Here is a 12904-nt window from a genome sequence, read left to right as displayed (position 1 = left end):
TGTCTAGAACTGAACGTCTCTGAGAAAGATAGCAGCTTGAAGAACTAAATTTCTTTCAACCACAGGTGCTACTTGATCACAATGATTTTGGGCAGTGAAAACAATCATTTTGTGGTTATTTTGGATGTGATGTTTGACTGAATTTGTTTGCTGTGCATGTGCTAGTTATTCATTTGCACATATGTATTTTGTGTTCAGTATTTCAGACTGTGAATGGGGGGTTGATGGCATGCCATGCATAGATGATGTATATAACACCAGCATGTAATAATCTTGTGTAAAGTGCTCACTTTCATACATCTTTTTATATCTCTGTTTGCGGTGGTGCTTACATCAGTTCCTTTCGACCTTTTTAAAGCATTTAAAACGGAAGCAAGTCCTTTGTTGTAATGGCACTGTATAAGTATGTTTATTAAGAATTTGTTTGGGGGAATCCCATGTTTCATTCTTAGTTCTGCTTTTAGTTTCCTTTTGTGCACTACCATAACCCCAGTAACACCAGTATTATTCTAACTGTCACATTTTAAACAATCATGTTTACCACCACATATCTTCGTGGGTGTGATTTTGGACTTTTTCTTGTCCTAGACAAGTTTCCTCACACGGATACTGGCCCTCATCTGGCCGGGTTTGACTTCCGAGTGTCCTTCTCCTAGGAAAGCTGCCTGTCAGGGCTGACGAGTCTTTCCAACCCGGCGCTTGTGAAAGCAGAAAAACATGGGGCATCTTCATCCGCTAAAACAGCCATTGGGAGCTCCTCGTCCGCCTGTTTTACCGTTGGGATGTGCGACTAAGGGTCCTCTTCCGCCTTAACAGCCGTTGGGAGTACACTCTCCTCGTCCGCCTGGTCAGCCGTTGGGACGTAGAGTCTTTGTAGGTAACCCATACCTGGGGGTTTGGTTCATGGGCGCCAGGGCGTGTCCACGCACCGGTGGGCCTGCATGCCGCATGTTCGGGGCCAAACATCCTCCGCGCCCTTGCAATTCTGCCTGGGGACTTAAGGCCCCCAGTTACCACCCAACACCTCATGGAGGGTTGCTTTAAAGCTTGCATAGGACTTGTTGTGGAGAGGCTTACTGGCAGGGAGAGACTTACGCAAGGCTGCTCTCTTTTTCGCCGGTGCTGCAAGCAGCTTGGCTAGTCGGCGGTGAAGGCTGAAAGCGAGATGTGACAAGCACATGTATGTACGCCAGCACGCTGCGGGCGCATCACACAACCATTCGTTGGGCAATCAATTTAGTAAGTGACCCATACGTCAATCAACCAAATTAATTCAGCTTAAAATTCCAACTTTGCACAGAATGCAACCACGCTATTAAGTTTTGATAAAAGTCCAAGTGAAAGAATATGGTCCTATTTGGGCCAAGTTATACCTGCGCAGAGTCAGCAGCACAGACGATGCACTGCAGATTATTACAGCCCGCTACACGATGCATAAAAAGAAAACGGGCCAAGTACTCATCATAAATCCCTATCGCTGCATCAATAATCTGCAGTGCGTCGTCTGTGCTGCTGACTCTGCGCAGGTATAACTTGACCCTAACATTCTGAAAACCAGGACTGATCTGAGGCAGTCAACACAGTCATGTAAGCCGGAAGGACTATACATTGTACCTTAATAGTTAAGCTAGTTCCCTCCCCCTTATGTCCGTGTGGCAAGAATCAGACAGCAGAGCACATCCTGCAGGCTTGTCCATACCACAGTGCTCTGAGGGACATCATCTGGCCAGAGGAGACAGCGCTACAAAAGAAGCTATACGGCCCCAGAGAGGACTTGGAGAGGACAGCACGTTTTGCCCTGCAGTCCGGACTGACGATCTAACAGCGAACGACAAGAAGAAGTACCTTAATAGTGGACTTTGAGCAGAGAAGATAATGAGCATTGTTTTCTGACACCTGAATAATAACTTGTTTATTTTGGTGATAGAGGTCAATGCTCAGTACATGTATAATACTGGTACTAATCTGTTTCACCATTGAATTATGCATAAGTCTGGAAGAAAGTATTCTTTGTTTCTTCGTGCAGGAAATGTTAAAAGTGAACTTTAAGAACGCCAAAAACATTGTATTTTATTTTTTAAACCAATCATGTCATGAATTGTTTCATTCTGAAATGCAGAATTTTCTTTTGTTTCAATGTGTGCAATGTTTCAACCGCTTAATTCTTATTACGCTTGGATGTTTTGTAATGCTTGTATGATTACAAAAGAAACATGTCTGTTTGCCTGTTTTCCTTCTACAGTGGACCCCCCTCCCCCTTGTAAGGCCTAACAAGGTCCTAAAACTAAAAGGGGATTCCACTTTATTTATTTATTTGGTGTTTAACGTCGTTTTCAACCACGAAGGTTATATCGGGACGGGGGAAGGGGGGAGATTGGATAGAGCCACTTGTTCAATTGTTTCTTGTTCACAAAAGCACTAATCAAAAATTTGCTCCAGGGGCTTGCAACGTAGTACAATATATTACCTTACTGGGAGAATGCAAGTTTCCAGTACAAAGGACTTAACATTTCTTACATACTGCTTGACTAAAATCTTTACAAAAATTGACTATATTCTATATAAGAAACACTTAACAAGGGTAAAAGGAGAAACAGAATCCGTTAGTCGCCTCTTACGACATGCTGGGGAGCATCGTGTAAATTTTTTCTCGTCCCAACCAATATGGGACTCCCCCTAACCCGCGGGGGGAGGGGATTCCACTGTATCCCATACTTAGGAAAACATATGAATGTTTTACCCACCCCCCGCGGGTTAGGGGGAGTCCCCTATTGGTTGGGACGAGAAAGAATTTACCCGATGCTACCCAGCATGTCGTAAGAGGCGACTAGCGGTTCTGTTTCTCCTTTTACCCTTGTTGAGTGTTTCTTGTATAGAGTATGGTCAATGTTTGTAAGGATTTTGGTCAAGCAGTATGTAAGAAGTGTTATGTCCTTTGTACTGGAAGCTTGCATTCTCCCAGTAAGGTTATATATATTGTACTACGTTGCAAGCCCCTGGAGCAATTTTTTGATTGGTGCTTTTGTGAACAAGAAACAATTAACAAGTGGCTCTATCCCATCTCCCCCCTTTCCCCTATCCCATCTCCCCCTTTTCCCCCGTCGCGATATAACCTTGAATGGTTGAAAACGACGTTAAACACCAAATAAAGATAGAAAGAAATGTTTTACCCACATGATATTTTATGAACACCATGTCTTGCACAATTATACATTTATGAATATTGATAGCACAGGGAAAAAACCTGTTTGATATCAATTCTGATATGTTATAATGGATGTTTTTGTAAAGATTCAGTGGTGGATGTTCAGAAAGAAAAAAAAATCTTTAAAAAAAATGGTTGGTATGATTCACATTGTGTGTGACAAAATTGGAAATTATTCCAAAAAGCTGACTGGTTCAATGAATCAGTAAGTGACACAAGGGGTTAGTTACATTTCATACTTGATCAAATTTTAAAGATAAAAACAGACATGCATTCTGATCAGTTTCACTTTATTGTCTCAAAATTGCATATATACACTACATGGTCTCATAAGTTTAAATCTGTCAAAAGTGGAAATTTATTGATAGTTTTAGGGAAAAAACACAAAAAACAACAGCAGACAATTATTCCTATTGATTTACATGTACAAATCCCTGCAAAACTTGGTAGATAAAAAAGTGACACCAACATTTTGACTTCAAAATACATTTAACATTCTTTTTGTCCACACAAGCAAACTGTTACAGACAGTCAGAACAACAAGATATAAAGATAACAAATGCAAATAAAATATAGGGCTGCATACGTCAAAGCGAATAAGAGGTGTGTTTTTTCAGTATTATTTTGGTCTTTAGTTCATAATAGAAAAGTAACAGAGCTATATATGGAAAGAGAAAGAGAACACTTAACATTTCTATTACTATATACTCCAGAAGACACATTGCTGAACAAATATCTCTACAAGGCTGAGTATTGGACAGCTAGAAGTTTTACATACTTCAAACCCAAACGCAAAACATATGTGATGGCCTCCCTTCCCCAAACTTCCCCAATGTTTACTCTAACATGCAATGTCGTTTTTTCTTTTCTTTTAAAGGGTAAGTTGTGTAGAAGAACATTTTTACACTCTGTATTGTAATTTTCTTCTATTTTGTGCCCATGGCTTCACCACCCATCACTGAAGAAAATCAGTTGTTAGCTGCAAACAAAACATACACAAACAAGTTGGTGAGATTTCCGTAACACTGTTGCTATAGTTATTGTTGTTGTTCTTGTTTTCATTTGTTTAAATATCATGCATTTACAATATTGTCCGCCACATTACTCGTTTGTTTCTAAGAGCACATTTATAAGTTTATCTTGTTGTGCTCCCTTAATTACAACTTTCAATTACGGCTTTGTATTTATGCAACTGAATAAAAAAAAAAACTGTTTAAAAAAAAAAAAAAAAAACAAGTTGGTCTGGATACTGCAGAAAACACAATGTTTGGCATCAAATAAACAGAAAAAAAAAGAAGAAAGGAATATACAAAGGCAACAAAAACAAATTTATAGTGCCAGAGTATTCTTGCAGAGCCACAGAAAACACATGAACACAGTTCCGTCCAAGAACTCCGTCAGGTTGTGTTCAAGGATTTCATACTGTTCTGGCTTCTCTATGGCAAAACAAGAAAAAAGTTACAATCTATCTCCTAATGTCCAAATCTAAAGGTCTGAGGTCACTGTCAACCAATGATGGATCCTTGTCACTGTCTGGTATCTAAGCCAACCTGTCACTGTCAGCTTCCACTAGGTCACTGTCAGGATGACATACTAGATCCCTGTGCCCACTGTCAGCTTCCACTAGGTCACTGTCATGATGACATGCTAGACCCCTGTACCCCCTGTCACTGTCAGCTTCCACTAGGTCACTGTCATGATGACACACTAGACCCCTGTACCCCTTGTCACTGTCAGCTTCCACTAGGTCACTGTCAGGATGACATACTAGATCCCTGTGCCCACTGTCAGCTTCCACTGGGTCACTGTCAGGATGACATGCTAGACCCCTGTACCCCTTGTCACTGTCAGCTTCCACTAGGTCACTGTCATGATGACATGCTAGACCCCTGTACCCCCTGTCACTGTCAGCTTCCACTAGGTCACTGTCATGATGACATGCTAGACACCTGTGCCCCTTGTCACTGTCAGCTTCCACTAGGTCACTGTCAGGATGACATACTAGACCCCTGTACCCCCTGTCACTGTCAGCTTCCACTAGGTCACTGTCATGATGACACACTAGACCCCTGTACCCCTTGTCACTGTCAGCTGTCCTGTAACTGTCAGTCAGTCTGACGTCAGTTGGCAACCTGAGCGCCAGGTCACCGTCAGTTGGTGACGTCAGTTTCTGCAATGACATCAATAGCACGGTGAGGTCAGGAGCACTTTGCCTGACACCGGCGCTGCACGACGGGCTGACGACAGACACGCTGATGAAAGCATGGTGAGCAGCGACACATGTCAGTGACAGACTCATCCGGCTGATGACAGCCACAGTTGTAAGCGATCACACCGCCATGGTTCCCGTACAGTGGTCTGGAACAGTTACACCGGGAAGAGACGTCCTGGCGAGGGCAGTGACAGCGGTGGGTGGGTCTTACCGCCTGGACAGTGATGTTGACGTGGGAGCAGTTTCAGGCAGCGGGGACTCCCAGGGACACGCTCGGGCGGGAACGCGCCAACAACGCCAGGATCTCCCTCTCGCTGATGGGTTCACGTGACTCTAGCCCGTGCGCGGTTCGAAAGCGTTGGTAGCGCCGCATCTCTCGCCTCAGCTCTCGGCACAGGGTGTCGTTCTTGGGACAGCGGCTGCGGTTCCTGTTGCGGCGCCTGTTAGTGACCAGGTTGCTGCCCCCAGGAGCACTTTCAGCACCTTCACGACCTCTGTGATGACCTTGGGAATGAGCAAGGTTGTGACCTTGGATTTGACCTTGACGACGACCTCCGTGGTGACCTCTGCCGCGACCATGGCCGAGGTACATTCCTCCCCCAGTGATAGGCGCGTCGCCCATCATCCTGTCGTGCGGGTCCTGGCCGTCAAGCTGACAGGCGCTGCAGATGCGGTCGTTGCTTTCTGACCGGCGCAAAGCTCGGTTCACGTAGTTGTAACCCAGGTAGCTGTAGGGGAAGCTTATGTGATACGTCAGCATTCCGCATCTGCACACAAGAAGGGAAGAACATATTTTGAGATCCTTATGCCTTGGCTAAAGCTACGGTCAAACGATAGCGATTCAATCGTAGGATATGTTTATGACCAGAGAATCGCCGATTGACTCGCAAGCTGCAACCGGTCACACGGCAAATGCACTTCGCGAGACACGAATGTGCTTTAAAAACTATATTAACATTTACACGAAGATGGAAAAGATTCTCTTAGCACCACATCGCATCAGGGGACGAACATAAAGGTGACGATTAAAATGCGCAATTATGCAGGTATACATTTATATATCGGTCAAATCAACACAATGTGGATGACGTAGCCTGGAAGCTTAAACGTTTTGGTCCCTAAAGACATGTGCCATCTCAGTAACAAATGCGACGTCTCTTGGGAGAGTACGCGGGTCTCACACGTACGCGAACGGAGACATCCGAACAGGGATAAAACTGAGGGGTAGGTAACAAGAGACGTCCTGGCGAGGGCAGTGACAGCGAGGCGAGGGCAGTAACAACAACAACAACACCATCACCACTACCAACAACAACAACAGAGAAACAGATACACAGATATGCATCCGCACATCCACCCTCCATCCCCCCGCCAGACCCTACCCTACCCCACCCGCAAAAAAAACAGGCAACACAGACAACTTTCTTTTTTTCTTTCTTCTCTTTTTCTTCCAGACTTGTCGATTTTACAGACGCTCCAGGGAGGGATGTCGGGTTGCTGCGGTAGGCTACACTGCATTTCTGCTGAGTCACTTAGACAGTGTTCAGTAGTGGGTCTGTCCCGAGCCAACGGACGCAGCCCACTACCTACTATGCCCCCTACTAACAACATTGACTGCTAAGTCGCGGATCCAGACTGAGTGAGCGTCCCCTCCAGAGAGCAGACCGCCACTACGTCCCTCCGTCGATCCCACAGAACGTCACACGTTGAAGACTGACAGCAGAACTACTATTCAGGGAAGGATGGAACAGAAACACCGAGACCAAGGTCACCATGCGAGCTCCTGGCATGAAGGGCCACAAGAGCAAGGACAATTTATAATTTTTAGATGATTAATGAGATGAGGATGATTATAATGATGATGCTGTTCCGGATTTCCAATTTTGGTTTGAGACTACGTGACAGGGCAGCACTCTACACTTACATAATATATCCTGGCGTCAACCAGGCCATAGAGCTGCCGCACCTGCGGTGTTGGTCAGGTAATCAGAATCTGAGCACCCTCAAAGTCGCATTCGTTAAGTGAATGACACTCGGCTGTGTGATCCCAGCCTTCCCATATGAACCATAGCATTTCCACTCTGGGTAGGAGCCGACCGTAGCCCGAAAAACCCACATGACCCTGATGGGATTCGAACCCACGACCTCCCGGCCCGCAGCCCGATGCGCTAACCACTGCGCTACGGGGGCCGGTCAACTATTGTCACTGCTTACGACGCCGCACTGACTAACCTGTTGAAGATGAGGATGTCGTCCTTATTTCCCTTGAACACCTGTCGCCACAACTGATGCTGGCTGTCGTCGTGGTACACGTCGAAGGAGACGATGGACTCGAACACTCCCTGCTGGCCTTCAGGCGTCGGCGGTCCGCCGTCAATGATCATCATCTTGACGTCATTCCCGCTGCCACGCAGCTCCTGGTACATCGTCTCCAGCCTGAAAGAGTCAAATCACGTCATAGTGAGAACACTACGTCACCATGGTTAGTATTGATGCTCGATAATGATCGATTAAAATGACGATGATGATGATGATGATGACTGATGATGATGCGACGACGACTAAGACTTACCTGCGGGATTGCTGGATGCAGAATGGACAGGTGTTGGTTAGCAAGGCTACCAGGGTCACGTGACCATGAGCCAGCGTCATTGGCTCCACGCCGTTGACAGAGACGCGTGGTGGCGAGGCACACCTAGCCAATCTGTCCGCCCCTAATGACGTCACCGCTAACAGCAGCACGATGAGCGTGACTACCACAGTCCGCCATGGTGGTAGTAAACTCGTAGGACCGCTGGGGGTCCCCATTTTTAGTGAATCTAAAAAAAATGAGAAAAAAGAAGATTAAATTAGTTGTTTTGTCAGCCTATAGTCAGCAAATTTCATTTCATTTCCTGCTTTATTATCCCTTTGCAGGGCCGGACCAAATGAGTTGTAAGGGGGGGGTTCCTCCTTTTTTGGGGGGGCAAATCAGCGAAGTGGCGAAGCCACAAGCGCGCGCCTGCTGGGGGGTCCAGGGGCATGCTCCCCCGGAAATTTTTTGAAAAACGGTTAAAATCTGTGCAATCTGGTGCATTCTGGGCCTTGTTTTGAGGGTTAAGGCCTGTCAGTGTGAGTTGGTGGAGGGGGGGGGGGGGGGGGGGGGGTACCTTTTTCTCATCGGATTTCACATTGAATAAAATTTGTTAGAGACACACAAAATGTATTTAAGAAAAAAAACAAAAAAACACTTAAAGCAAGGTACATGCTTTTTCCAGGGGTGGGGTTCCGGAACCCCTGGAACCCCCCCCTGGGTCCGGCCCTGCTTTGCTGGTACTGATACTGTTTAGGTCGCTTTCTTCCTGTGGCCCAAAAAGCTAGCAGCAACAAGAGTTGCGCTACCCAGATGTGCGCTTGTCTAGGTGTGATCAGCCACCTGCTCCGGCTTTAGGCAAAATGACAGAGGTCTTTTACGTGCCACGGCGGTGACACGGGGGTGCGACATACATGGATACCGTCACATAAAGTTGGCCCGTGTTCGTTTCGGCGTGGATTCTAACTTGTGACGAACAGCCTGTGCTGATTAATGACGGTGTCAGTGCTAACTTGCAGGAGTGTATGAAGGAAGAATGTAGTCCTTAAGGCTGGAATTTATACCCGAGGCCATAAAATTAGTTCAAAGTGGTTAGGCTTTTTAAAAAGTTATTTTGTCTGTTAGTTCAAGCCGGGTTTGCTTTATCAGGAAAAAACAAAAAACTTGACTAAATGTAAAAAGAATAGGGCTTAACGCCTTTCTATGTACTTTTGTGTCGTTGGTATTATTGTGTGATATTGAGAGGCCCGTGCTGTAAAAAAAAAGAAAAAGCATATTGCATGAAGAAAAACACGTGATATGCCGCCAAGGTAGGGTATTTTATATACATACAAAAATAGAGAATACTACATGGCTTGCTGTGTCGTACCAGATTAACACGAGTTGCTTTATTAAATATTGAACTGCGAGCGAAAGCGAGCTGTTCACTATTTGAAAAAGCAACGAGTGTAAAGCTGGTACGACACAGCAAGCCATGTAGTATTCTGTTTATCCTACATACTGTACTAACGTGTATTTTACTGAAAATGTCCTGCAGTCGACTGCAGCGAAATTGAAGACGCTTGTTTTGGAACCTCGATCTCTTCTAAAGCCTCGTGCAATCTATTATGTCAAAGCAAAGAAACGTCACTCTGAAAGTGTGGCGTAACATGTTAGTTCTAAAGATTCATGGAGGGTAATTAGGTATTTCTATAATGACGTTTGTCTCGGTGACTTTGGCACCATAAGGCTGTGAAACCCAACTCCTGTGATATGAGAGGGTAAATTTACATAGTGCAATATCATATTTGATTGTATCCCTTTTATGTTTTATGTTTTATGTGTGTCGTCCTATACAATTGTTGTTATAATCGTTTACAGGCAGACAGGGTGTGCCGAAGAAAAATTTCCATTTTTATGTAATATTTTAATGGACAATAAAGTGCTGTTATTGTTATTGTTATTGTTTATAAGCAGTGGAAAAACAGGTCCCTGCCAGACATGCTTGACATGACCTCATTTACATGATATACACACGTGTGATTTGAACGATTATTATCTCACGGGTGTCTCTCTCACGTATGTAGGATAAATCATAATATACGTCAGTGTTGCCAGTTTCACTCTGCTCCAGGTATTCAATCAATCTCAATCAATGACGCTTATATCGCGCATATTCCGTGGGTACAGTTCTAGGCGCTCTGCAGTGATGCCGTGTGAGATGAAATTTTATACGGCCAGTAGATTGCAGCCATTTCGGCGCATATTTACCTTTCACGGCCTATTATTCCAAGTCACACGGGTATAGGTAGACAATTATTAACTGTGCCTAAGCAATTTTGCCAGGAAAGACCCTTTTGTCAATCGTGGGATCTTTAACGTGCACACCCAATGTAGTGTACACGGGGGGAGGGTTCGGACACCGAAGAGAGTCTGCACACAAAGTTGACTCTGAAATAAATTTCCGCCGAACCTGGGATCGAACTCACGCTGACAGCGGCCAACTGAATACAAATCCAGCGCGCTACCAACTGAGCTATATCCCCTCCCCGTATTCCTCTTACCGTTTTTACTCGTTGTCACCTCCTCTACGTGGATCTTTTGTGTGGCAAAAAGTGTTTGCCCTTGAAAAAAGTGTTTGAATGTCACTGTGTTGACAAGATAGCAAAAAATCCGAGTCTCTATCTCTCTGTTTTTCAGTTTTTCTCTATCTCTCTGTTTGTCTTTGTCTGACTGTCTGTCTGCCTCTATGTTATCCATTTGACATTAAGCTTTGTTTTCTGTTTTTCTTTCTTTGGGTTTGTTTACATGATCAGGGAATTAAAATACAAAGCAAAACCGCCATATACACAGTTCCTTTTTTCAATGAAACAGATCTCTCTCTCTCTCTCTCTCTCTCTCTGTCTCTCAGTCTCTCTCTCTCTCCCTCCTTCTGTTGTTGCCTTGACCTTCCTTCTCTCTCTCTCTCTCACTCTCTCTCTCACTATCTCTCTTCGTAGTTTTATCCTTACTTTCTTCGGAGCCTGCAACAATACCCCCAGGTTCACAATGGTTCGAGGAATACAATCATGTTGAGTGTCTAAACTCTCTCTTCTTTCACACTTTCTCACAGTCTCTCTTCTCTGCCTTACCTTTGTGCACAGGTTCTGAATCACTGTGAACAGTGTTGCAATAAGTCAAAACGGTATCCTTTCTTGATTCTTAGGGGGGGGGGGGGGTGGGGGGGGTGGGGGGGGTTGTGGTATAGAGAGGCGGCGTTAAAATGCCCCTACAACTGACAGGCGCTTGAAACATTGCTATTTTTTGGGTTTATTTGTGTGTTTGTTTGGGTAGGTTTTCAGTTTGTTTGATAACAAAAATTTAATAGATACTGTAGTCTGCTAAAGTTCCAAAATAAAATAATTGAAACACAAATAATCTTAGCGTCCTAAAAAGTTATTTTATATATTTGTTTACCTGTTTATTTTACCTGTTTGAGGTAGACGGGTTGTGTCGGCTGCAAGGATATACAAATACAGCGCTCGTGTGCTTGCAGATAAAAACAAGAAACAACACAGGCAAGACAAATAATACAATATACAGTATAAAGAAAAGAAGAAAAAGGAAGAACAAAACAAAAGCAAAGACTAAAGGCAATATACCGATGGACAGAATGTGGCTAAGCCACTGCGTATTGGCCAAAATGAATAACAGTTACAGTTATGCAGACCTGCAATCTCAAATCTCGCTGTGAAAATCTCTGTCTGGCAGTTGGGCGACAAGCCAGCAAGAGTTCATCCACCAAGTGAATACCAATAAAGTAACGCAATTATCTCACTACGTAGATGCGTGTCCAAAAAAAAAAAATACAGAGACAAATGGCGATCATCTCTCTTATGAATATTAACTAATTGTATATATATTATATACCTGGTAACACTGTGTTAAAAGTACTTTTACTTTTCGTGTAGTCCAGTCCATAACTGCATGACCACAGATCTGTTCTGGCTTTTAGGTCGCATATGAGCATCACTGATTTCAGACTCAAAAATCAATAGCTTCGCTGCTTTCTGTGCAAAGTGGCAATTTTGTGTTGAGTAAATTCCGCAACTGACACCAGTGTCACCATGCAAAATTAATTTAGTAGACACCTAAAAAAAATCAACAAAAAAAATCAACCAATCTGCACCCCAAGCTGCCATATTGTTGAGTTTTGGTGCGTTTACAAGTGGAAGGAAGGTTTTCAGTATTCCACGTAAAAGCCTGGACACATCTGTGAAAGTTGTCATGATCGTTAACACGGGAAGAAATGTGTGTTCAAGAAGGAACAAGAGCAGCAAGCGACTGTGTTGTTGTGTTTGCCATGGTGCGTTTAACTTACACAAAGGCTGTAATGCGAGATCACGCCTTCCCCTAAACTGAAACGGATCATCCTGTTCCTTGTGCGTGCGTGTATGTGTATGTGTGTGTGTGTGTGTGTGTGTATGTGTGTCAGTGTGCGCCAATGTGTGTGTGTGTGTGTGTGCGTACGTGTGTGTGTGTGTGTGCGTACGTGTGTGTGTGTGTGTGTGTGCGTGTGTGGCCCGTGTTTGTGTATTCGTGTGGGTGTGCGTGCGTGAGTGCGTGCGTGTGTGCTCATTTTTGACAAAAAAAACGATGCAACATTGATTTATAAGGTTTCTGCTGGTACGTTGCGTGAGCACAAAGAATAAGCCAACTGGGTTTAACCTATTTTCTTTATTTTATTTCCGTGAAGCTTTCGCAGTCACATGCAGAACTAAACAAGCGTTGTCTAAATACTCGCACAGCAAACTACATCGCTATATTGGTTGCACACAACAGTAGTGGTTCTGTTCAAGGTATATATGCTTAACTATGATTTTATTCGTCCAACAAAAACTACTCTCTAGAGTTTGTTTAAATGATCAAATTAGGTAATTTCAAGCACCTGTGACCT

General features: G+C 44.2%; 1 protein-coding gene across 1 annotated transcript; it reads right to left on the bottom strand.

The window, feature by feature from the left end:
• Nucleotides 1-3478: 3478 nt before the first annotated feature.
• On the bottom strand, nucleotides 3479-11167 carry LOC138966629 (selenoprotein Pa-like). Its single transcript, XM_070338917.1, has 4 exons — nucleotides 11100-11167; nucleotides 7990-8236; nucleotides 7650-7853; nucleotides 3479-6184 (listed from the first exon to the last, which is right to left on the bottom strand). Exons 2-4 carry the CDS (start codon nucleotides 8223-8225, stop codon nucleotides 5662-5664), a joined length of 963 nt encoding a protein of 320 aa, XP_070195018.1. The 5' UTR covers nucleotides 8226-8236; nucleotides 11100-11167; the 3' UTR covers nucleotides 3479-5661.
• Nucleotides 11168-12904: the final 1737 nt, after the last annotated feature.

Source organism: Littorina saxatilis, linkage group LG5, assembly GCF_037325665.1.
Source record: "Littorina saxatilis isolate snail1 linkage group LG5, US_GU_Lsax_2.0, whole genome shotgun sequence".
NCBI lineage: Eukaryota > Metazoa > Mollusca > Gastropoda > Littorinimorpha > Littorinidae > Littorina > Littorina saxatilis.
This window is presented reverse-complemented; position numbering and strand designations above follow the sequence as displayed.

Coding starts and splice junctions, on each gene's coding strand:
- LOC138966629 (XM_070338917.1), bottom strand. CDS start 8,225: ATGGGGACCCCCAGCGGTCCTACGAGTTTACTACCACCATGGCGGACT. Junction 7,854..7,989: donor TGCATCCAGCAATCCCGCAG/GTAAGTCTTAGT, acceptor TGACTCTTTCAG/GCTGGAGACGATGTACCAGG. Junction 6,185..7,649: donor GACATCCTCATCTTCAACAG/GTTAGTCAGTGC, acceptor TCTTGTGTGCAG/ATGCGGAATGCTGACGTATC.